Raw genomic sequence first — 24999 nt, 5'->3', positions numbered from 1 at the left:
CAAAGATGCCTTTGCAGAGAGGAAGTCTATCAGTGGCTATGGGCCATAGCGGCTATACAGAACCTCCAAGTTCAGTGGCAGTATACCACGAGCTTCCTCTTCCTGGGGTGCAGAATAGGAAGGCTGCTGGTGGGCATCTCACTAGTTAACACAGCAAACAGGATGCTGGTCCAGATCAGAGGTAGCCAATGTACCCTTCAGGTACTAACCACAACCCCCATCATCCTTGACCGGTGGCTGTGCTGGCTAAGACTGATGGAGTCAGAGTCCAACAACACGGGATGACACTGCATTGGCTACTCTAGTCTAGCTGGACCTTTGACCTAAACCAGAACTGGTAAGCAAAGAGGAAGGGAAAAACTGAATTGGGCCATCCTTATCACTTTCCACCCAACACCTCCATGATGTCACCGGTGTAATTATTAACACTTTTGGGTCCCTAGTGGTGGGGGGGGGAGGGGCAGGCTGCCTCCTCTCCTTTTGTGAACGGGGAAGAGCAACCGAGGTGGAACAATGCGAGGAGATAGCAAGGGGGAGGGAGCGCTCCGGAGGCGTGGCTCGGCGAGTGGAGCACTGGATAAATAGAGCGCGCTCAGCGGAGATCGCCCAGGAGTGACTAGCCCGGGCGGAGAGTCAGCACCGCGGACAGCGACATCTCCAGCAGCTGCAGCAGCACCGCCACCACCAGTCGCCGCCTTTTCTCCTTCCTCCACCCAAAGGTGCACGCCATGGCCGCGGAGACTTACCTACAAGGCGTGGAGATCTCAGCAAGCCAGTTTTTCGAGATCTGGCGTCATTACGACGCTGATGGTGACTACAACCCCCCCACCCCACCCCTTCTTCTCAACCTGTCCCACCTTGGCACCCAAGAGCGGGTGGAGAGGGGTTCCGAGGGCTCAGCTGGGCAGGGGACACAGAGGCCCCCGAGGGGAAGAGGACTTTCCTCGCCACTCCTCTGCCGCGCGCAGGAAAACTTTGCCCCGCGCGCGTGCCAGAACTTTTGCCTGCGAGCTGCAACGACCGGGAAGCGTTTGCGAAGACTTAACTGCACCGTTCGTCTCTCTCTCTCTGTCTCCCTCCCTTTCTCTGTCTGTCTATCTGTCTCTGGGTGCCTTGGGAGCGGCCTCTTGGGAGCAGGGTTCCTCGTTTTCCTCTCTGGAGGCACCTCAAAAGTTCAAGCGCACCCACTCAATAAAGAATGCATAGCCTTAGAAGTTACCTGGCGATGTTGCTTTTCTTGGGGACAGAGAGAGATGAAAGTTCTGTAAACACGTTGAAAGGCACCGCTGTTTTTCAACGCGCAAATGCCCCCCTCCCCCCCTTTTCCAGCTGGTAAGGGAGAGTGAGCTAAACCTCCGCAGCTGTAACGAGCGATGCTCTCCCTTTTCTTTGTGTTGCAGGCAATGGGTACATGGATGGAAAGGAGCTGCAGTGTTTTATCCAGGAATTGCAGCAGGCGCGAAAGAAAGCGGGCTTGGTAGGTTTAGATTTTTTCCTCCCGTTGCTTTATCTCATCTTCATTAAAGTAGAGGAACTATCCTCAGGTGAACTCCAGCAACGAGGCGGCACCCCTTCTGGGTGCATACCTCTGGTGTAAAGTGCAGGTGAATATGACCTAGCGATTATCAAAGGAAATGTGACTTTGGGAAATCTGGGGGAGATGGAAACTAGATAAGAAAGTTTCTTGGATCCTTTTATAAGAGCAAACCAGGTGATACTGGAGTTCTTAAAGTGATGTACAAAAATGTGCAAAGAAACGATTGTTCTGTTACTTCCTCAGTTTTTCCCACCCCAGTGGTTAAGAAGAAATTCAAAATTAGCTGGATGCATTGTTAATATGTTGGCTGAAATACATTTCTGCCCCTTGGTGGCCAATAAACAGATCTGCAGATTAGTTGTAAGTAGAACTAACTAGATATTAGATAATAGTTTGCTTTTAGGATAGTGGAATATTAGCCCAAAACAGGGCTATCTGACTGTTGTAGGTGATGAACATGTTTACTGGGGAAAATGGGGGGGATTAAAATGGTAATCATTGACATGTTATTTGGCGTTAAAGGTAGGAGATGTTTGGGAATTTTAAGCAAAAAATTTTAAAATAATGCAAAACATATTAACTGCTATCCCTGTTTGAAATAAGAAACTATCTCTTATCGGAAAAGGAAATGGGAAAATAGGCTTGCTAGTTAATGAATATATCATTCAGAGAAGAAAGAAAAATGAAGTATTGAGAGTCAGGCTTAAGATTATGTGCCAAATACAATGAAAATCCAATTAAGAGAGCTCAGCTCTGAAAGATAGTCAGTGTCCCTTGAAATAAAGCTGAAGTTATCCAGTGAAATCTGACCAAGTCACACTTGGAATAGACTGACTGAAATCAATGAATTTAAGATCATTGAATTCAACTGATCAGTGTACTTCAGATTTGACTGATGTTGTATATTACCAAGGATGTGTATTTGTAAAATATTTACACAGTTCCTGTAAGATTATTCCAACATTAAAATACATTTGAGCTGTCCTTTAATGATTGCGAGTTGACTGCATAAGTGAAAGTTTGAGTCTATCTACAAGTTTACAATTTATGTGTGTACAGTTGAGGCTGCCTACAAAAATTGTAATCAAGCGTTATAAAATACATATTTATGATTACTATCAAGGACTTGAAGATGTGATGCAAAAATGGATTTGTAATAACTTCAATTACTTTTCAAATGAAGTGATGGCTGGTTCCTATCATATACTTTTTTATTTTTGAGGTTTCTGCACTGTTTTCACTTTTGGCTTTGCAATATGAGTCATTGTCTACATCTCCATAAGAGAAAAATAGATTCATAATTTATTTTTTGAAGCAATCACTATTAAATCTACTCTCTGTTTAATAAGTTCTTCATTCAGCTGAAAAGATTGCATTTTTTATAAGGCATTCGTCCCATTTCCCCCCAGGTTTGAAAATGGTGTCAGACTCCTATTAACAAATTCAAGTTCTCTCAAAGTGATATATAAAATCTCTGTAGGCACTTTCTTGTGTGCCACCCACAGTGTTATATGTACCATTTTATGCCTGCTTTGAAAGTGCTCAGGTGTTCTTGTTCAGTTTCCCATTGACATTGCTTCTGGACAAGACTATTTCTGGAATTTTCTGAAAAGAACAGCACCAAAAGTTCAGTTCTCTCATTGGATCATTCTTAGCTTCTTGATCCTTGAAGCTTTTCTCTTTTCCTGGACTAATGCATGTCAGACTATCAGTGGTTTCAAATCTAAGCTGATTCTTGGATTTGAAAGGCTTGTTTTGCAGATATTTCTTTAGTTCACACAACTTGTTCCACTAGATACTATTTCAAACAGCTTTTGAGTTTTGTGTCCTTTCTCAAAAGCGGTGTGTGGCAAAATTAATGTATGTTCTAAGCAATTTTTGTGGTTTTACCATTATTTTCGTACACACACAACAAAAACTTCAATTTTGCTTGCATTTCAGAAAGCTCTTGCTCCTTTCCCTTAACAACAGTACTTAATGCAGTTTTACAACTTAAATTTAAATCTCATTCACCTTGCATATCTTGTCTATATTTCCAGTTGTTTTTTTTTTTGGTTTTTTGTTGTTTAAAAAAGACTGCTTAATTCTCTTTCCTCCCAATATTTATGACTTGTAATATATTTGTCTTAATTATGTTTTGGCATAGACTTGGTGGGTAGGATTAATGGGTGAAAATGAATACTCCCCTGTAGGATATGCAGCGTATATTCTGTAGGTCTGCCAAAGTTGCCCCCTCCCCGCCCTGTGGAGAACTTCTTTCCTTCTGCAATTCTTAACCCCTAATAAATTAAAGAAAATAAGGCTTCTACAATCCTATGTATGATTGCTTGTGAGTAAGTCTCACAGAGTTTGGTGAGTCTTAAGTATTTATAACAGTCATAGGACTGGACTGTATGCATAGTAAAGGAAGATGTTTCAGAAGCTCCAAAAATCTATATAGTTAATCTTCCATGCTTCAAATTTACCTCATCAATAAATTCTGAAAATGGATTGCTTTGTGCATCATCTTGCTGCCCAGAAACAATTCCCAAAGACTTCTGGGGAAGATTTGTCTTAAGATCTGCTTTCAGTTGTGCTTTATGCCTGACTGACAAGTGCCCAGTACAATGAAGTGTGAACACAGCTGCTTAGTAACAACTTGATGCTTAATCATTAACTAGTTGTAGCTTGGATATAATATAATCATTATGTTTCTCTTAAGCCCTGCTTGGGCATTCAAAGAATGTATGGAGGAATAAAGCATGGAGTATTGGGGTGGCAGCTCCTTAGGGGCTCCTCTTTAACCTCTCAACATTGAACAGGAAGGCCTGAAGGAAGGGATCTTCATGCATTCAACTGAACTCCCTTAGAATCCTCCCTGAAATCGTGGTTCTGATTGCTTAGAGTCCCTGATCTGGGAGGTGATTCCAAGCATGTTCAAATGTACACATGAAGAATCTTTCCTTCAGACGTTTGGCCTCACTATGTGGACATCAGGGAGGAGATGGAGATGTTGGAGCTGACCCAATGGCCTTTCTGGGCTTTAATGCCTCTGCAGTATAGGTGCCTGAACTCCATGTGGAACACTCCATTCCTCCCAAATAATACAAAGAGGTCCCCTTGCTGAGTTACCCACCTTGCTGTACTTGCTTGAATTTCAGTACAATGCATGCAAGGATACAAACATACCTTTCTTATGGGGGTGGGACACACACATTAAAAACTCAAACTGCTCACCACAGCATTGGGAAATAGACCATAGCGAAGTGTGCATTGTTCAGGGATCTATTATTCATGGCGAATAAGATCTAAGAAAATATTTCAGCGGCGCCTGTAGATGCCTTCCATAGTTGTGCTAATTTTATACCTGCCAGTAGCAATCTTTTTCACTTCAGTATCTTTGAGAATACAGCTTTATTTGTTTTCACTGCACATTTGAAATAACTAGTGTGGATTTCTGGTAGGAAAATGGAAGTGAATTCAGCGGTGCAGGGCATCTAGCAGCCTGGTCCTATGCAAGTTTCTCAAGAGGAAGCGCCCCTGATTTCAGTGGGACTGACTTCCAAAAAAAGCATCCTTGGCTCTGCGTCCAAAGGCTGCAGTCTCACGCACAGTTGCTTGGGAAGAGGTCCCTGTGAATTTAGTGGGACTCACTTTTGAGTCCATACACAGGCTCAGACTATACAGACATTGACACTCAGCTGATGATGAACCACTGTCTCATTTTTGTGATTCGTCTTAGATATGGTGATTCATCTCATAGCCAGGTAGTGGAACTGTGGAAGGGAGGTTTTTGTTTATTAAACTGAAGAAAACACCAATGGTTATTATGAACAAACTCCTTTTGAATGAAATTTGTAGTGATGATGAGAGACAGTGTATGCTACTGTGAGTGTCCACAATTTGATCAATGTTAACAGTGACAAGTGAATGTGGACAAGCCCAGACAAATTTCATAAACATCAAAAGACTCAGAGATACATCTGTCAGAGTTGACAGTCAGTTCAATGTGATTGTCAACATTCACTGCTATATGTTCATAAAATGGCATCCCACATACATTTATTAAATTTGTCTGAGATGGTCAGAATTCATGCATGAATGTAAAACCAGGACAAATTTTGGACGTTCACCGTAACATAAAATGAATTATACTGATGTTGTTTTATGAGTTGCTCTAGAAAATTAATAGCTTTTATATATTTACTTGCTTGGAAATAGTTTTAATCATCTCTGTGTTAGCAGTGTGTAGCGAGAGAGGGCAATTGCATTTTTAAATTGGGCTGAATTTTTGTGAGGTTGAATTTTTGTAACGAAACAGCTGTTGTAAGGCAAGTGAAATTGTGAGTGGAAAACCTCTACCTTTTCCTCTTTTGCACATTTCCTCCAGCCTGTTTGTGTCCTTTGTGTTCTTTGTCAGCTAGTGCTGATTTTTGTTTTTACTGGAAAAGTCATCTTCATTGCATGATTCTCGTCTTGGAGATACTGTCAAGAACATGGTGGCATCATGGGGCTATGTAGCCAATCAGATTTTACTGTGTGACAATATCACTGAGTGCAAATGGAACCCTCCCACTGCCCACACTCTCAATGGGGAAGGAAGAGGGACTCTGTCCCCATTGCCCATCTGGGAAAGAATGAATGATAGAGATGCATATTTAGGTGAGGATGTATCCCATACTGACTGCATCATTTCCAATGGAATATTCATTTGGATATGAATCCAAATGCACATGTCGATCCATATCCTGTCCCAACTAGTCAAGTAGGAAGGACTGAAGGAGTGCTCACCTGGTTGCCTCAGCAACATGGCTGTGGCCCGTTTTTCACACCTTTTTGCAAAGCGATGCAAATATCACCAAGAAGGGGGGGGGGGAGACTTTAAATGGTGGGAAAGCACAATAGTCAATGTTTTGCATTCATTGCTGGATATAAAAAAAAATTATATGCCACTGTGTATAACTTTATATTTAACAACATTCTGGAAAATCTGAAAGAAGAAATTCTGCAGCTTAGTGTTTAATTTTGGAGCAGTTAAAGCCCTTAAGGCACGTGGTTTTAGGCTCAGGATATTACTAGACGTGGCAGAACCAGCAGGATACGTTCGTAATTAATTATATGACTCCTTAGTTTTAAGAAACTGCATAGGGTACAACCTACTGGGAAGCTCCTTTAGCACCATTCATTTCTGTGGAAATTGTGCAGGAGGTATTCCTGCAATGGATTGTGTCTTTCTTTTAAGTAATAATCATTGTATTGCACATTTATAGGACCTGACCCCAGAAATGAAAAAATTTGTGGACCAGTTTTCAAGTTCTGATGGAAAGATAGGAATTGTAGAGGTAAGCTAACTGGTTTACTTACTGCCATTTAATGAATTTGTTTATTCATGTTGGTCATAGCTCTGCAGTGATATAAGCCTGTCTGCAAATATTTGTAGTATTTGCTTTTGATGTTTCTTGGAAAATGGTTTTCTTCATTTTATTATCTTTTATTATGAAATTTATGAACTTATCATCATTTTATTACGAAAACATTTCAGTGTTTTCATTCTGAAGTTATCCATGTAAACAACAACAACTCAGTTCTTGATGGCATTTAATCTTGAGACTGTTTTGCATAACAACAACAACAACAAAATAAATGCAAAATCAAGCATAAACAAAATCATCACAGAAAACAGGTTAGAAATATCAAAGCAGAGTCTCTTTTTAAGAAATTCAAATTGCCAAAAATGTTTAGTTGCTTGAATAGTATCTTGTTTAGGCTGACATTTTCTAAAACTGCTTTTCAATGAAACCTCACAGCAAAAACCTTTCTGGTATGGACTTAATTTGAGTCAACAACAATATGAAGAATGATATTGTTTCATTTTTGGAGTTTGCTGCATATTGCTCAGTGAGGCCTAAACATGCTTAGGTATGGCTAAATCATGCCCAGTGTGTTGGATATGGTTTTGTATAGCAGCTTCAGCCATTGACTGGTTATATAATGCCCTTTTTAAACGTTCGTTGAAACTGAAGCATAGAAAACAGTAGATGTTACTTTGCAAACCAGCTTAGCTCCATCTTGAAATTTGCTCCTGTTGCTTAAAATAACTGTAAAAATACAATGTTCACTCGAGAAAGATGTCAGTCATTGTGATAATAGGCAGGAATGAGAGTTCTTGTTTTTAATTTTGCTGCAATAACTTATCACTGGACACTGGTAAAACCATACCAGGTTGATTCTCGAACGATGTGATTATCTCACTTGTGAATGCTCTCAATAGCCATTGCTGTCAGTAAGAAAGGTTAATAGGGACCAAGTATCTGATTGCTGATATAAATCTGAATATTATAATAGCCATTCATTGAGAACTAAGATGTAGACTGTAAATAAATGTGGACTTTTGTCCAAGTAGACATGCATAGAATGAAACTTCACAAGAGTTGTGCATGTAAAGTCCTATAAATACATTCATAGAGTGATGTATTTGTTTTTATTGATTCAGCAGTGAATTATGAATCCAAAAGTTCACGGCAGATTCAATAGCTTATGGTACAGATATTTAAAAAGACAGCTCTAGTTGCAAAGCCTCATCCTTTGAAAAAGGATGAAGGGAACTGGAGAGTCAAAGGGAAGAGATCCTATGAAAGACGGAGGCAATGAATCTTCAGGCAACAAGAACAACCCCATCAGAACTACTAAAAACAATGTCAGAAGAAGGTTAATTTAAAGAAAACCATACAGCAGGATAAAAGCAGTAAATAGCATTAAGAATCACTTCTTTAGGAGTAAAACCAATTGAACTCACTGGGACTTACCTCAGTGGGACTTACCTCTGAGAAAAGATAATGATGTAGAATTATATAATCTTTAGTACAACCATCATTCTTGATTAGTAAATAGAAAATGAGACTGGCATAATTTATTTCCTAGCATAAATCACCTAAATGCAGTTTTAGGAGGGTGTGGGTTGCAGTTTGCTTTGTTTTGTTTTAATTTAAAGGAGCATTTAAGAATGCAGGCTAGCTCACCCCTTGCTTTCTGTGATTTTTCTCCTCCTCCAAGGTGGCCCAAGATACCTTCGGTTTCCAAAATATGTTTTCTTGTGAGACAATATTTAAGCTTGTTAAAAGGCAAGCTGAATAGTTTAAGACATTTTGAGCACTGCTGCTGCTCAAGTTAAAGGAAATTCTGGGAGCATCTTCAGGAGCCTGCATTAGTGAGGTTCTTCCCTGAGCTTTTATCCATTGCCCTCGGGCTAATGTGTAGAATTTGACAAGCCACTTGTTCTTCTAAAAGGCTCCCCCTCCCAGCACTCCAGCTTATTTGTTCAAGTCACTGCCTGCACCGAGATGGGGTTTCAAAAGCCCATCCTTTCACATTCTCAACCTGCAATCATTCCATGTTTGAATGATTCAATAGCTTTTTTCTACTAGGGAAAGGTGGCTGGGTGGTAGGAGGAAGGGATGTAATGTTCCCTTGTTTTGTTTTGTTTTGCTTTGCTTTGCTTTTTAAAAGGGTGTACACAAACACTATTTATCTATCTAATCATTTCACGACAGAACAGAATGCAAACTAGAGGTTCATTTAGTAATCCACATAAGAAGTATTTTTTTAAAACCTGTTTCACTACAGAACAGAATAAATTCCTCTCTAGAAATAACATTTTTTCACAGCACTTTCACTCCTAAAGGCAGACCTGTATAATTCGTAGCCCATTAGTCATCCATGGTACCTATGTGGTGCTTGGAAACCCTGTCATTTTTCAGATACAGCCAAATGGCAAAGCCATGAGATTGGCTGATTCCCTACTAGGCTGCCATGTGGCTAGTTGATTGCGTATGACTTGGTGTGGGTCATAAGGTGCTAATAATCAGTGTTCTGATTTTTTCTGGGACTGCAGAAATGAGTGATAATTTGTTGATCTGTAATACATGTGTTGGTGGAAGAACTGTTCTACCAAGTGTACCCTTCCATAATATAGGAAGTTGGGTTGTTGTTTTTGTTTTAAACCAGTTCTGTTTATCCATCTAGCGTAATATTCTGGGTGGCAGCATCTCTCCAGTTCTCAGATGCCTTTCCAGTGGCCAAAATACAGAATCCTCTAGACTGGGTATACTGTAGCTCAGTATACCCTGTAGCTCAGTAGAATACCTGTTTTGCATGCAGAAATACCTGTTTTGCAATAGAATACCAGTTTTGCATTGCATTCAATCCCTGGCATATCCAGTAGGGCTGGGAAAGAATCCTGCCTGAAACTCTGGAAAGCTGCTGGCAATCAGCATAGACAATATTGTGCTAAATGGGCCAATGGCCTGATTTGGTATGAGGCAGCTTACTAGGTTCCTATGTAATGAGGATTGAACCAGAAACCTCCTCCATGTGAATTACGTGCTATGATCCACGCCCAGTAATTGATTGGCCCAGTTCTCTGCATTAGAATCTTAATTCTGTCGTTCCCTCCATCTTTTCTTACTAGTCACCAGTTTGAATCTAGGCTGGGATGCAGCTATTTCCTTAGCAGATCCAGGACTCAACCGGTTTTGGAACTTTGGAGTAATAGCACAGTAACTGAGAATACAATACCCGGCGGCACAACAGGCAACAATATATTGGTGGTGTTTTGGAGACTTTGAAGGCATACTGTGGTTCCATTTGGTTCCCTATCTTCCCCAGTGCCATTTGGGCCAGTCTCAGTGCCAGCCCTACCATTAGACAGAGTGAGGCAGCTGGTGCTAAGGAGTGATGAGCGGACAGAGCTGGGAGTGTAATTCTGTGCTAGCCTGCTGCTCTCTGGTGCAATGTAGGATGCTGTGCCATTGGTGATGTACAAATAAGATTCAAATGTACATCTTCTGTACATTGGATGTGCATGGATGTACATGAGTGTGGCATTTTCCTGTATTTGACTTGGGCAACACACTGTCTTGAGAGGACCTGGCCAGCTTGTATCCAGAGTAGCAAAGGGGTGTTGTTGTTACTCAGAAGACTCAGGCTGTACAAAGCGTTATTAACTTCCTGTCACACTGAGATCTGAGCCATGATGAATCCATTCTGGATTATATAATCCACTCCAGCGTTTTGCCTCTACCAAAACTTCCCACAAGGACTCATTCCAATCTTTGAAACATTCAGAGAGACAAATTAAAATGCTGAAAGTAAGAGATACACAAGACTGCCTTGGCAGCAGTTTATTTCCGGTTATACCAAGGCAGATTCTCTGAACTATTGCTATAATATTTTAGCTGGAGTTTTGCACTGCAGCTTGGTAAACGGAGATGGGCAGCAGCAGAATCCTGTAATCTCAATTAAAAGGTAGAGACTGTTTCTTAAAAGTAATCTTGGCTGCTGGATCCATCTTTCTCAAGCAGAATTCCAAGAAAGACTGTATAAAGAGCAATTTTTAAAAGTCATATCCATACCGATTTATAAAGCTGCTTCCTTACTGATGGCAAAATTGCTGCAGTTGCTGCATTTTCACTGTTGCAGGCTGAGAGGGATGTAAAGACAGATGACTTAATTAGCATGGTTTGTCATCTATATTTATATATTACCGAACTCTGTGCAGCTTCTGTGCAAGAACACATACACAGCAGTGGACTGTTTGGACTGGGGTCACTTGCAGTAGCACAGAAGCCCTAATAAACTTTGCAAGATGTCTGTCTCTCCATCTATTTCAGAAACAATATTGAATAAGTAAACCAAAGGAACATTCATTTCTTTAAAACAGGTGTGGGGAACCTTTAGCCACCCAAAAATGCTGAACCACAGCTCCCTTCATCCCCGCTTGGGCTGGTGGGAGTTGGAGTTCAGTAATATCTGGATGGCGAAAGGTTCCCCACACCTGAATTTAAACGTCCAGAACTGTGAGGGGTGGGTGCATTTGGATGTTGTCTTGTGCTACTGTGCTAGTTCCAGGTTTCGTGGGACCTTTGCTTCAGGGAGCCGCCCTCCTCCTTTCCTGTGTTGCCACTGGCTATTTGCTTGCTTCTCCATGGGGGCCCAATGGGGGCCACCTCCCAGAGAGAGAGAACCATGTGTGCAGAGGTTGCTGCTCCTTCTCCTCACTCCTTTCACTATTTGCTCATTCAGAGAGAGCAGGTGAACATGAAGAAATCACAAGGTGGAGCAGCAGCAGGGCCAAGAGACTCCATGGGCTGGCAGCAGGGCAGCCGACTTCAGGGATGGGGAATGTGACAGGCGCCCATCTTCCTTGGTCATTGGCCATGCTAGCTGGGATTGAAGTAGAACTGGAATTCAGAAACGTTGGAAGGTCCACAGATTCCCCATCCCTACTGGGTGAGGGGCTCAGCAGGTGCCCAGTGATGCCAAGCTCTGATAGCTTTGGTGGGGCTTCCTCTGTTCTCGTTAAATGAATAGAAAGAGAAAACAGGTCTTTTCAGCGGCGTCTCTCCAATTGTGAAATGCTCTCCCTGCGGAAGTTCAACCAGCACCAACAATGTCAACTTTTAATCACCAGGCCAAAGACATTTCCTCTACTCTCAGGTTTTTAAGATTGTTTTATGAGATTTTTTACGGCCTGTTTTGGTGCTCGCCTTTTAGTAGGGTGGGGAAGGATACTTCTCTATGATGGTGGATGAGCACTTTTAGCATTTCTGTTTTTATTGGTTTGGGGTTTTTTTGTGTGTGTGCGCGCGCACTTTGTTATTTTTGTATTTTAATTTTTTTTTGTCAATTTCCCCACCACCGCCTCAAGAAAAGGTGGAAAAAAAGATTGCCATCTCATTGCCAAGCAGCATTCTTTAAAAATACAGATAGAAAGTTGGGCCTTGATATCAACCACTGAAAATGTTCTTTATATATATCAATATATTTGAAGGATAATCATTAGATAAAGTGACATATTGATGTGGAAGTATCTCGAGTCAGCTTATGCATTGATTTTACTAAAACATTGGTTCACCAGTCTAATTTGAAGCAGAAAATTAAATATTTTGAATTCCCGTGTGGCATTAGAAGCTTGTCAGCTGCCAGAATGTTCGTTTGCCTGAGTGTTTAGTTCTCTCAAACTTCATGCATCCATTTCAAGTATTCCTTTATGTGAAATAAAACTTTGAGTTTACTTTTTTAAAAAAAATAAATAAAAATCTAAATACCAAACATTGCAATTCAGTACTTGGCTTTCAGCGTTTCCCATTGGTCTGGGCAACTTGAACAGTTCTTTTCTGAAATACTTAAGAAAGCATGAGGATATTGAGGTTATGCTTTGAGAACTGTGCTTATAAGAAACCCTTTGCAAAGACAACCCTCCAGACAAAGGCATTCTATTTCTAGCTCATCTAAATGTGTTAAAGCAAGAGCCTGTGGATTAGGAGACGGGAGCTGGGGACAACTAAGGTCCCAGTGTACTGCAGCCATGAAGCTCAGGTAAAGGCAATAAGCAAGGAACTGAACTTGGGGTTGGGACAAGGGAGAAGGTCAAAAGTGACATAATTTTAAGTCCAAATCTCAGAAGTCACTGCAGGACAGTTTTGGACATGGCACTGATGGGAGGAAGGGAGGAACAGGAAGTGCAGCAACCTTGTACTTCCTGTTCCCTTTCATGTCCATCCTGTCTGAAATAGAATATTCACATGCTGCAGTTCTGGTGATGCAGAAAGGAGCTCTCGATTTAGGAATAGTTTGCTGGATGTGAAATGTGAATACAGTGGTGCCTCGCAAGACGAAATTAATTCGTTCCGTGAGTTTTTTCGTCTAGCTAATTTTTCGTCTTGCGAAGCACGGTGTCGGAAAAGTTTTGGAAAAGCTTCAAAAATCACCAAAAACCTCAAAAAAGGCTACCACACCGCGTTCTATGAGTTGCTCCTCAAAGTCAAGTCGCAACTGTATTAACGGTGTTAAGAAAAAGGAAACAAACTTGCAAAAAATGCAAGACGTTTCCGTCTTGTGAAGCAAGCCCATAGGGAAATTTGTCTTGCGAAGCAGCTCAAAAACCGCAAAACCCTTTCGTCTTGCGAGGCATTCGTCTTGCGGGGCACCACTGTATTAAGTTTATGAGACAGTGGTGCAGTGGAAGAACTACAGGGCACTTCCTTTTCCTCCATATCTGTGTCCCATCAAAAACTGTAATTTAAAGGGATTCTTGGAATGCAGTAAAGATTCCCCCAAATATCACTTTGATACGGATATCTGAAGCTGGTTGAAACCATTAGACCATTTCAAAAGAAAGTTTTTGATCAGGGCTGGCCCACTCCTGAGGCAAGGCAACTGCCTAAGGCAGCAGGATCCATGGGGCAACAGATCCCAATGTAGATATTTATTTACCCCCCACTTTTTCCTGATAGAGATCTTCATTCGCCCCTTCTTCTCTGGAGGAGAGAGGGAGGCACCATTTTGCCGTTCTCCTCAAATGCAAAAATGCATTGGGCTGGCCTTGCTTTTGATTGTCCATCAAACACCATCCCCGCCCCTGCATAATTCAATGCAAACTATATTTTTATGCCTTTTCAGTCATGAAAATTATATAGCTCTGAACAGAAGTTACAGGGGGTCAACAGCAGAAGGGGCCTATTGCATTCATGTCCTGCTTGTGGGTTTCTCCTAGATATTTGGCTAATCACTGGGGGGAGCAAAATGTTGGACTAGATATATTCTTCATATACTTTTACATTATTTGGGGGGGGGAAAGAATATTGTGACAAAATTCAGGTTTATTCAAGGAAAACATGCAGCAGTTTTAAAGTTCTTCAGCAGCTTGGAGCCAAAAGTGGAATAGAAGAGCATCTTCCACTGAAGACTCTGTCTGCAAATATTATAGACTGAACTTCTGCTTCCTTCCTTTGGCAGCATAATTACATAGAATATTTCAAAGTTTCAGTTTATCGTGCAACAGTTTGTTTCAGTGTGGTATGCACAGAAAATCCTGGTGGATTGTACTTGGTATTTACAGACCATTGATAAATATGCAAGTTATTTGAATTTTTAAAACATTTTCTCTCTCCTAAAGCCTTAGTGTGTATTACATTTATTTGATGAACAATTGATTTAATTCAGTCTTAAATCTTTTACAGCTTGCTCAGATATTACCAACAGAAGAAAACTTCCTCTTATTCTTTAGGTGCCAGCAGCTGAAATCAAGTGAAGACTTCATGCAGGTAATCTATATACATTTTTGCATTTTGCAAAATTAAATTGCCAGGTTGAAAGAAATGTTTTTGGTTGTGCTTGATTTAGTTTTAATGGCTAACTTCTCAATTCCAGACATGGAGAAAATATGATAGTGACCATAGTGGCTATATTGATGCTGAAGAACTTAAGGTAAGAAGCTATCTATGTTTATTTATTAACATGCATTTCCTGCCCCTACTCCAAAGGTTTTTTTCCAGGGGTGGTAGCAGAATAAATTGCAAGAACAGAAAGACATAGCAAAACATACAATATATTAAAGAAATTTGGTGTGGTTTTTTTTAAGCCCTTTCCTGACTTAACTGTTGAGCCCCTCAAAACGACCCTGGTTGTCTTGCAGTGTTTCTTAAGGTGTTCAGGGTCCGGGCAGTTCTGCAGAGAGTTTAAGTTCCCTTATTGTGGCGATAGTGGTGGGGACCCACAAGGCATGCATCTTTTTGTATCTTTGCTGTTGTAACGTGATGTATGGCTGGTGTCATTAATTAGAGGCACTTTCAGAGGATCTGAAAGATGCCTTGGAAGAAACTGTATCCAAGGCATTTTGGGTCGAAGCTATTCAAATTAGAGGGCTACACAACCCAATGCAGTCTTAATACTGTGCTCTTCCCATTCCAGTGATACAAAACCGTGAATGGAATCTTCAGTGTTGCAAAACAATAACTCACATACCTCTGTATCATTTTTTTAAAGCATTGGCGTTTTTGTCAATTTACTCCCTTCCTCCTGGTATCCAGAGCCATCTTTCCCATTGGGTTTACTGGCGCATTGCACCAGGGCACCGGCCTCTCAGGGGTGCCCCAGTGAGTGGGGGAGCTGCGTGGCATTGCTGGCAGCCTCCCCTTTCCCTCCTGCACGCCTGCCAGCTGTGCCCCGTCAACCATATGGCTGGTGGGTGGGCAGCTTGCCTCCCAAGCCTCTGTGGGAGGAGAGTGATCCCCGCAGAGGCTTGGGAAAAGGTCGACAACTCTGGGAAATGGGGGGGGGGGTGGAGCGCCAGAGGGATCTCTGCACCACTGCTCCAGATATGCTTAAGATGGCCCTGCTGGTATCATCATCATCATCATCATTAACTGTTCATGACTATCCCACTGCAGATCACAGATGGGGATTATATGATTGAGTAGTCACCACTGCAGAGGTGGATGGGTAGTAGCTAACTAGAAAGCTAAACACTGTGCTAGCCTTCTCTCTGCCTGGCTAGTTTCTATGCATAGGGAAATCACTTAATCATGTCATATGACAAATTAGGGATGCAGGTAGCATTGTGGTCTAAACCACTGAGCCTCTTGGGCTTGTGGATCAGAAGGTCAGCGGTTTGAATCCGCACAACAGGGTGAGCTCCTGTTGCTGTCCCAGCTCCTGCCTAACCTAGCAGTTCGAAAGCACGCCAGTGCAAGTAGATAAATAGGTACCGCTCCGGTGGGCAGGTAAATGGTGTTTCCATGGACTCTGGCTTCTGTCATGGTGTTCCGTTGCACCAGAAGCGGTTTAGTCCTGCTGGCCACATGACCCGGAAAGCTCTGTGGATAAACGCTGGCTCCCTCAGCCTGAAAGCGAGAGGAGTGCCACAACTCCATAGTCACCTTTGACTGGACTTAACCATCCAGGGTTCCTTTACCTTTACCTTCCCTATAATGACAAATTGACAAAATGATTCCTCTAGCTAGCAGGACCATTGGCCAGGGATGATGGGAGTTGTAGTCCAAAAACGTCTGGGGACCCAAGGTTGAGAAAGGCTGATCTAGAGTCTTGAGCTACAAGCTGGCTGGCTGGCTGCCCAATATTTGGAAAGTTATTCACTGATGGTCTAGGAAAATCCCTGTTGATTATCCCCGAGTTTTCTGGATATTTTGATACAAACCAAAGTGGATTGCATAGTTGTCAGAAGAAGGCGGCAAAGGCCTATAGTTCACTATGAAGCACCTGCTCTCTGTGTGTACAAGGTCCCTGGCAACTCCAGTTGAAAGGATCTTGAGAAGCAGTGCTAAGGGCTTGAGATGTGGGAAGTGCTGCTGTAAGGCCAACAGTCTTGGACTAATAGTCTAAGCTTGACCAAGGAAGCTTCATATATCCACCAAGTTTGCCTACAGGCTGCTTGGTGCAGCTCAAGGCCTGGGAAACTACTCTGCCTTGATGCCACTGTGGGCTTAATACTCCCCCAACCAGCTACTCTCGAGATGTTTTGAGCTATAGCCACCCCTGCCCATTGTCTATGTCCCTGGGAGCTGACATCTAAACCATCTGGAGGACCCTAGGTTGGGAAACACTGGTGCAAAATTTCGAATGGGCAGTTGCGAGAAGAGCACAAATCAGCTGTCCGATGGGTAAATTCTGCCCTCACTGAATGTTCTTAAAGCTTTAGATTTAAATCTACCTGCCCCACCTCCACTGAGTGGCCTGGTTTTAAAACTGTTATTAGACTGGCTGCTCTTTTTCTCTTGTGAAGAAGAAAGCAGCTGGAACATGGCAGTGAAGCAAATCCACGCTGACAAGCCTTTCTTGAGGAATGGCTTCGTGGGAATCACTGCTTACTTGTTCCATCCGCTTCGTGCTGCAACGTGGGCCTTGTAACCCCCCCCCCATCAATCTCTGCTCCATTTAGTGCAAGATTCTCCACCCCCAACTATCAGAACAAGAAGATCTTGTCTGAAATAGGAAAAGTAGCAATACTCCAAAGAATAATAATAAGAGGTTAGAACAGGTGTGTGTGCTTGAGAGAGAGATGCTTCCAGGCAATAGGCATTTGCAATTCCCCAGCTCTCTAGACTTCTTGCTTAATAAGGATTTTAAATGTCATTATGAACTAGGACAATTGACTGGTCTCCTGGGAAAACAAGTGTCATTTCCTAGATGAAAAACAGTATTTTTTCAAAGGTCAGCAAAGCAACTTACTGCCTTCCTTCGGTTTAATTGTCTTTTTTTACACTTACCACTCGTGTTTGTTTTCTTTCAGAGTTTTTTGAAAGACCTATTGCAGAAAGCAAACAAGCAGATTGAGGATACAAAGCTGTCAGAATATACAGACATCATGGTAAGAGGAGGAAGCTATTTCGTTCAGGGAACTTAGCTCCCTGTCTACATATTAAGGCGTATCTGTTCTAGAAGCTAGGATCTTCTCTCACTGCTGTATTTTCCTCATCCCTTATTTGAATTGTGAACTAGCTTGCTGCATAGGCTTCACAGATACCAAGCAGCAAAAGGAGACTCCGATAGATATACCATAATTAGAAGGAATATAGCAGGTATGGCTGCAATGTAGCCTTAATTCATTTCAACGAAGTGTGTGCAAGTTCTCATACACTTCAGACAGGAGTTATGTTGTTAGATTGAGACTCAGGAGTTTGGACAATGCCTTACACTGAATTTACATGAAGCAGCTTCCTAGGTTCTAGTAATCTATTTGGCACACATTCAGTGTCCTGGTTAAATCTTGATATAATGGCCTTAAGGCAGATTGCTTTTGCAAAATCACAATACTTCTCTTGCAATGGAAAATCAGTGCATGTGAATGTCTGGCTGGTTTTATTACAAGGCCAAAAAAGAGGCAAATTTAATAGATTTATTAAATCAGCAAATTATTGTTTGACTGTGATATTTATGATCTCCGTCCCTTCTTTTATTGCATATGAAATATTTTGACATGTGCTTAAGGTGTCTGTTTTTTAAAAAAATGGTAAGACAATGAAGATGGACTATTCCAAATCAAAATGCAGTGGACCCTCCAGATACGATCTTAATTCGTTCTGGGGGTCTGTCCACAACCTGAAAAGTCCATATCCGGAGGCACTGCTTCTGCGAATGCGTACACGCTGAAACCCGGAAGTATACACTTCCAGGTTTGCCGTGTTTGCAACCCTAAGTTTATGTATCCAGAGGGATACGTAAGTAGAGGTACAACTGTAATAGATTGGATCCAAAAGTGCCCTTCTGTGAACCAAATGGTTTTGGATGCAGCAGAGGTTTCCATTAATGGTGGAGGGGAAACATAGGAAATCTGTTTGTATACCAAGTCAGATCATTGGTCCATCTAGCTCAGTATTGTCTACAATGATTGGTAGTGGCTCTCCAATGAGCTACAATCCTTCCCCAGATAGTAGATACCTGCCACTTCCTTTTGTTGATCACTCCACCATCTTCCATGCTTTTCTGGAGGATGCGTCAACCTTTCAAAACAGATTTTCTGGGGACACAGGGAGAAGCCAAGAGCAGGACTTTACTCAATGAACTTTGGATCCAGCCCAATAAAGAGAGTTATAAAAGCAGCCATAGGGTGAAAGCACATTTGAGGAACCCTAACTGTAAAATGACCACAGAAACAAGGCATTTTTTAAAAAATACCCACCTGTCTCTTAGAGGCCAATTCACTTGCACTAAACAGGCATTAAGATACAGGTGATGATGTTAACTGTTTTTGGTTGTTGTTTATTGCTGGTATTGGAGAGAAAAAATGTTCACACAACCCCTCCCTTTTCAGCTCAAGATGTTTGATGAAAACAATGATGGGAAACTGGAACTGACTGAAATGGCCAGGTATGTATTCTTCTAAGAGGGTGAGGGAATGAAATGAGCACCAATCAGCAGATGAAACGAGAGGGGGAAATGGCCACATGTGGCTGAGAAACAGTTTCTATGAACTGCAAAAATTTGGGCTAGAAACCTCTCTTTTTCTCAGTATTCAACCCTTTCATTACAAAGATGAATCCTGTATTGTAGAAAGAAAATGTGCTGAATATATATATATTTGTTGTATGTTGCTTATCAAAGCAGTTTACAAAGCATATTGCATTCCTCCCCCCTTAAAATAGAATCCAGAAGTGAATTAAACAAATAAAAATTAAGGAAAAGTTTGAATGGGACAAGCAGCCTACAAAGAAGGATTTTACATGAAAAAATGTACTGGGGTTTTGCAGCTCATTTTAGTAAACCATTTCCTAGTCAGCTGTCAAGGTCATCTCCTCTCTCGTTTCTTGAAAAGGTTTGCTTTTATACATTTTCCAGATATGCAATTCAAGTTCCTACTGTAACCACTCAGCAATTGTTCTGACTTCTGCTTGTGTTTTTCTCCAAAGATTACTCCCAGTACAGGAAAACTTTCTCCTTAAATTTCAGGTTTGTAACACGATACTCCTAAAAGTTTGAACACGCATAATATAAATTATATGTGTGAGTAGTGATCCAAACCACTACTGTTCTAATACCTGTTTTCTTTTTTAAAATTAGGGTGTCAAAATGTGTGGGAAGGAATTTAATAAAGCCTTTGATACATTTGATTCAGTAAGTAGACTACCTACAATATTTATAACTCATTTCTATTTTTAAAAGATCTCTGATCTTACGTGTTCTGCAAGACAAAACAATGTAGCTGAAAGCAGCTGAAAGCAAAGTTATAATTGCTCACGTCTTTTGTTTTCAGGATGGGAATGGCTACATAGATGAACAAGAATTAGATGCTTTGCTGAAAGATCTCTGTGAAAAGAACAAAACGGTAATTCTAATTTTATTTCCATTAAAAGTGCACTTAAACTCTGCCCTCCCCATCTAGTCAGTTAAGGCAGTTGCTCTGAATTCAATATATTTCAGTTTCTGGATATAACAGGAAGATAGGGTTGCCGTATTTCAAAAAGATAAAACCAGGAAAACCCCAAGTCATTGAGAAATCAAGAAAACGTCATTTTTCAATTAGCTTGTCTAAAATTCAGGACAAAGTGCCACCTTTCAGAGACCCCCCCCCCCATTTCAATTCCCCCTTTGAAATCCTGGTAATATCCTGGAAAATCCAGACGTATGTCAGTCCTACAGGAAGGTGTACAGATAACTCTAATTTCACGTACCTGCCATGTGCTCTGGAAAAAAAATGCACTTTCTGTTTTTTCGCACAAGATCAAGGCAGCCATTTTGAGTGCCATGCAAGATCTCACCCTGAAAAAAGTGTTTTGGGGGGTGAGAGCGAGGCGCGGGTCATATGACTCGCCCAGGGTCTCAAAGGTTGGATGGTATGGTATCATAGGAAGCTACTTTCTGCTGAGTCAGGCCATTAGCTCAGCCTTGTATACACTGACTAGCCGTGGCTTCCCAGGATCTCAGCCATACCTGGAGACACCAACAACTGGCTGGGACCTTATGGATGCAAAACAGATGCTCTATCTCTGAGTTACAGCCCTTTCTCCTATCAAACAGCAGTAGTTTTACTCCCAAGTTATTTCCCATTTCAGTGAGCAACTGTTCTCATCCCTCTGACCTTTGTCTGCAGGCAGAGTAGAAAAAACACTAATCTTATACCTTTCTTTGTATTAAGTGGGCACTGATGATACTCTCAAAACCATTTTTGTTCTCAACCATACTGAAAGTGCATGTGCTTGGGATCTGCTGTCTTTTCTCGTGTAGCAGTAACACTTTGTGTACCCACGTTAGTAACTGAACTGGGTTATAAAGCATTCTCTCTCTCTCTCTCTCTTAAAAAACCCTCACAGGAATTAGACATTAACCACATTGCAACATACAAGAAAAACATCATGGCCTTGTCCGACGGAGGAAAGCTTTACCGAACAGAACTTGCTCTCATTCTCTCTGCTGACGGGAATTAGAGCCCTCTGATTACTTCCACTTAACTAGTGATATATTATATCTTTAAAAAAATGACAACAACAACCCAACAACAATAACTGTGCACTATAAGAGGGTAGGCTTTACTTTCTTTTATATCTTGTAAATTTAACACGGCATATAGATAATTAGCCAGGATATGTGGCGCATTCTTTTCAGCTTGTTTCTATACTGTTTGTAATGTACAGTTTTTTGTAACTACAAGGTTGATAAAGAGGATGTCTATGTTTGGGCCAGTCCGATTCGTTTAAAGTAATAATAATAATAATGACTCTTAAGACGGAGAAGAGTGGGAGATTTCAACACTCAGATTTCACTGAGACTGTTTTTGGCTTGTTATGTACTTTGACATTTGGGGCTGCAGCAGCAATAATGATCTCCATTAATGAAATGGTTCTTCTCACTATGGTGGAGAGAAACTCTGGGGTGGGGAAACTAAAAGTTGTCAGACTGCAACTCCCACCAGCCCCAGCCAGCGTGACTAGGCATGATGGGAGTTGTAGTTCGAAAACATCTAGAGGACTACAGCTGCCCCACCTGTGGCTTATACTCATATCCACCTCTCCAGAGCTGCCCTGCTGCCTGTCGGCTCAAGTTAGTGGGCCATAGGGAAAACCAGTCTTAAGACGTGGAAGGGCTACTTATTATAAGCTGTCCTGGAGTGGCAATCATGCCCACTTCAGACTTGTCCCGTGGCATACTTGATGAAAAGGTTAGCCCTGACATTGGAGTTACTGGAAGCTTTAAAGAAATGATCAAGAAAGCAAGTCTGTTCCTTGCAAACGATGCTAGATGCAGTGTTTCAACTGGGGGCGGGGGGGGGGCGGGGGGAGGTCTGAGGCTCCTGGCAAACAAGCATTGATATTAGAGAATGTAGCAGCGCTGTAGTTAATTGCGTTAATTCCCAACGAGTTATCAGTCTTACAGCTTTCCATTTCCCCCTGACTTCGGATCCCAAGGCCACAGGTACCTTGGGACACTGAGGAATTTAACTCCATGAGAAGCCTTTAAGCTACCTTGATAGCCTAACAGGTACAACGATGTCTTACTGTATAAACTGCAAGCTTGGCAAGAAAAGTGTACAACAAAGGATAGGCGGGCAGAAAAGGTACCACAAGCCGGCCTCTTTATAACTTTTAACGTTTAATGATTGCTGCTGTGTCAGAGAATATAACAATCCATTTTCTAAAAACTATTTCCACTTGCAGAATATTATAATTCTAGCAAACTGCTGTTTTTACATCATTCTGTGTAATCTATAATTAAATTTAATATACTAAGACTGCTGGTGTCTAGTCTGTCTACTTCCTATGTTCTGTTACTTTGGCAGGTGATAAAGAAATAACTTGCGCTTTTATACAGCTAGGATCCACAACACGGTTAAGCTTGCATTTTGCCCAGGTTAATCTCAGTCGCCACAGTCTTGTTTCCATGAGAGAGATAATCAGGGATAGTCCTTTCATTTCAACAATGCATGGCACCATTCCACTGAAATTCATAGGACTTACTAAGTTACGAAAATCCTATGCATCTTTATATGAGCACAGCTAATTTTGTTCATGGGCATCCCATTCAGTTATCAGCTCTGAAACTTAAACCAACTTTCATTTTTTTCCTGGATTATGTCCATTGGCTGCAAAAGGAGACACAATGGCTGATATCCAAGTACTATTGCCCTGAACGTTTTGAAAAAGGGCATCCTGTAAGATTTCTGGACTACGTTAACAATTGTATGAGCATTTAAAATTGCATTACTTCTAGAACTCCCATGTGTGCAATGTGTTCAGTTCTTTGGTTTAAAACGTGGGCCCAATTTTAGAAAGTTAAAGAGGTGGTGGCTGTACATCCCAGTTAAATCTATGTAATTTCTCCAGAAATCTAGAAATGAGAGGGATATGAAATCATGCATATTTGTGTTAATTACCATAAATGGGGTTGTCGCTGCTTATGAACAGGGCTAAATTTATTCTATTTAAAATGCTTACAAAGATTTATATAAATATATATATATTTGAAGGGTGCTGATTTTATCCTTTCACCACCGGATAGCTCAGTTGATTAGAGCGTGGTGCTGATAACACCAAGGTTGCAGGTTCGATCCCTGAATGGGACAGCTGCATATCCCAGCATTGCTGGGGGGTTGGACTAGATGATCCTCAGGGTCCCTTCCGACTCTACGATTCTTTGAAAGCTAGAAGTCACTTCGCAAAGATACAAAATGGCCTCCAACGAGCAAGTGCCTTGTTTCATTTCTGAAAATATGTACTAAATTAGGAGTGTCTCTAGGTGAAAAAAAGGCTTAACACATTAAGAGGCTTAGTTAAGTTCGGTGGCCTATTTTGATAATTCCGCTACAAGCCGAGTGAGCTAATTCTTCACCTTCTCACTCACCTCTAACTTCTCTATGCAATGTAAAATATGACTGTATTCTGAAAGAGATACAATGATTTGAATATCTGCCTAGAGGCATGATTATGAATGGCAATATGATTAAACTTAGATTGACAATTAAACCATCGATTTGTCTTTTCATGCTCAACTGAAAAGGGGAAACCTCATGCTGTGAATGTGTATGATGCAAGACCGATCAGAGCAGTGCTGGGCTTAACTTTTTCCCAAATGAAAAGCATTGGAAATAGGATTCCATCTTTCTCTGAAAAGGATATTTTGGACCCCACTGCCTCCCTGGGATATAAAAACTATTAGGGTGCTACCTTATTATGCAAAAAGCTAAGTATTTCAAATAGATGTCATCTTAAGAAAACACGAGAAGTCTGAACATGGAAGAAAGAGTGCAAGACACCAACCTTATTTTCATTGATGACTCTGGCTCCTTTAAAGGATCATGTTCTATAAAGTTAGCCTAGGCCTCCAGAGGCGGACACTTATTGTGACTGTATTAAGGCAGAACGGTGTTGGTGGTGGGGAAGGTCTGAATTATCACCCCAAGTAGTTGCCACAAAAATTAAGGGCTTCATTCTTCAATTTGTTCTTTGCTGTCCTTCAAGCACTGACCAGTGGCGGTTAGCTCACTGGGTTGAAGTGTGGTGCTGAAAATGCCAAGGTTGTGGGTTCGATCCCAGCATGGGCCAGCTGCATATTCCTGCCATGCAGAGAGTTGGACTCGATTATCCCTGGGGTCCCTTCCAACTCTACAGTTCTAATTCTTGGGCAGCAGAGCCTGCCAGTCAGAGCAGACAGTATTTGGCTTAACGAAACAATAGTCTGAAAGCAGCTCAGTGTGTTCCCCCAGCTGTTGGAGCTGCGTAATGGGAGTAGACCAGGCTTCCTCAACCTCGGCCCTCCAGATGTGTTGTGACTACAATTCCCATCATCCCTGACCACTGGTCCTGCTAGCTAGGGATCATGGGAGTTGTAGGCCAAAAACATCTGGAGGGCCGAGGTTGAGGAAGCTTGGAGTAGACCAACATCTGGAGAGCCACAGGTCCCCCACTGCCGCAGATGGCCTGGTATCTTGACAGCCTCTGCTTAAATGCTTCCAGCAAACATCCATCATACGCCTATGGTGCAACTTTTCTGCTGGCTGATAAATTACACGAAACATCAGCAAGAAGACTGAAAAGCTGCGTATGCGGATGTCATTGGGTGAAGCAAAATCTCGCTTCCATTTTCGTCACCTGCGCTATTAAAAAATTACATATTACCATCTAACATTCAGCAATCACAACCGGCATCAATATTCATGCCGATCAGAACCATCAGTTCTAGAGGAGCAACATGTTGCT

The 24999-nt window shown here is 41.6% G+C and overlaps 1 protein-coding gene and 1 long non-coding RNA gene across 2 annotated transcripts; one reads left to right on the top strand and one right to left on the bottom strand.

The window, feature by feature from the left end:
• The first annotated feature begins 612 nt into the window (after positions 1-612).
• On the top strand, positions 613-23752 carry CALB1 (calbindin 1). Its single transcript, XM_081205160.1, has 11 exons — positions 613-810; positions 1401-1477; positions 6787-6858; positions 14536-14619; positions 14726-14782; positions 17604-17681; positions 19125-19180; positions 19720-19759; positions 19871-19924; positions 20064-20135; positions 21121-23752. The coding sequence occupies exons 1-11, from the start codon at positions 729-731 to the stop codon at positions 21232-21234; spliced, it is 786 nt and encodes a 261-aa protein (XP_081061286.1). The 5' UTR covers positions 613-728; the 3' UTR covers positions 21235-23752.
• LOC308593125 lies at positions 19944-24183 on the bottom strand. Its single transcript, XR_014010751.1, has 3 exons — positions 24061-24183; positions 20482-20569; positions 19944-20116 (listed from the first exon to the last, which is right to left on the bottom strand). It is a non-coding gene; the product is annotated as an uncharacterized lncRNA (long non-coding RNA).
• Positions 24184-24999: the final 816 nt, after the last annotated feature.

The sequence above is a fragment of the Podarcis bocagei genome (assembly GCF_964188305.1).
Source record: "Podarcis bocagei genome assembly, chromosome: 8".
Lineage (NCBI taxonomy): Eukaryota > Metazoa > Chordata > Lepidosauria > Squamata > Lacertidae > Podarcis > Podarcis bocagei.
Note: the sequence above shows the minus strand (reverse complement) of the source record. Positions and strands in the feature narration are given on the sequence as shown.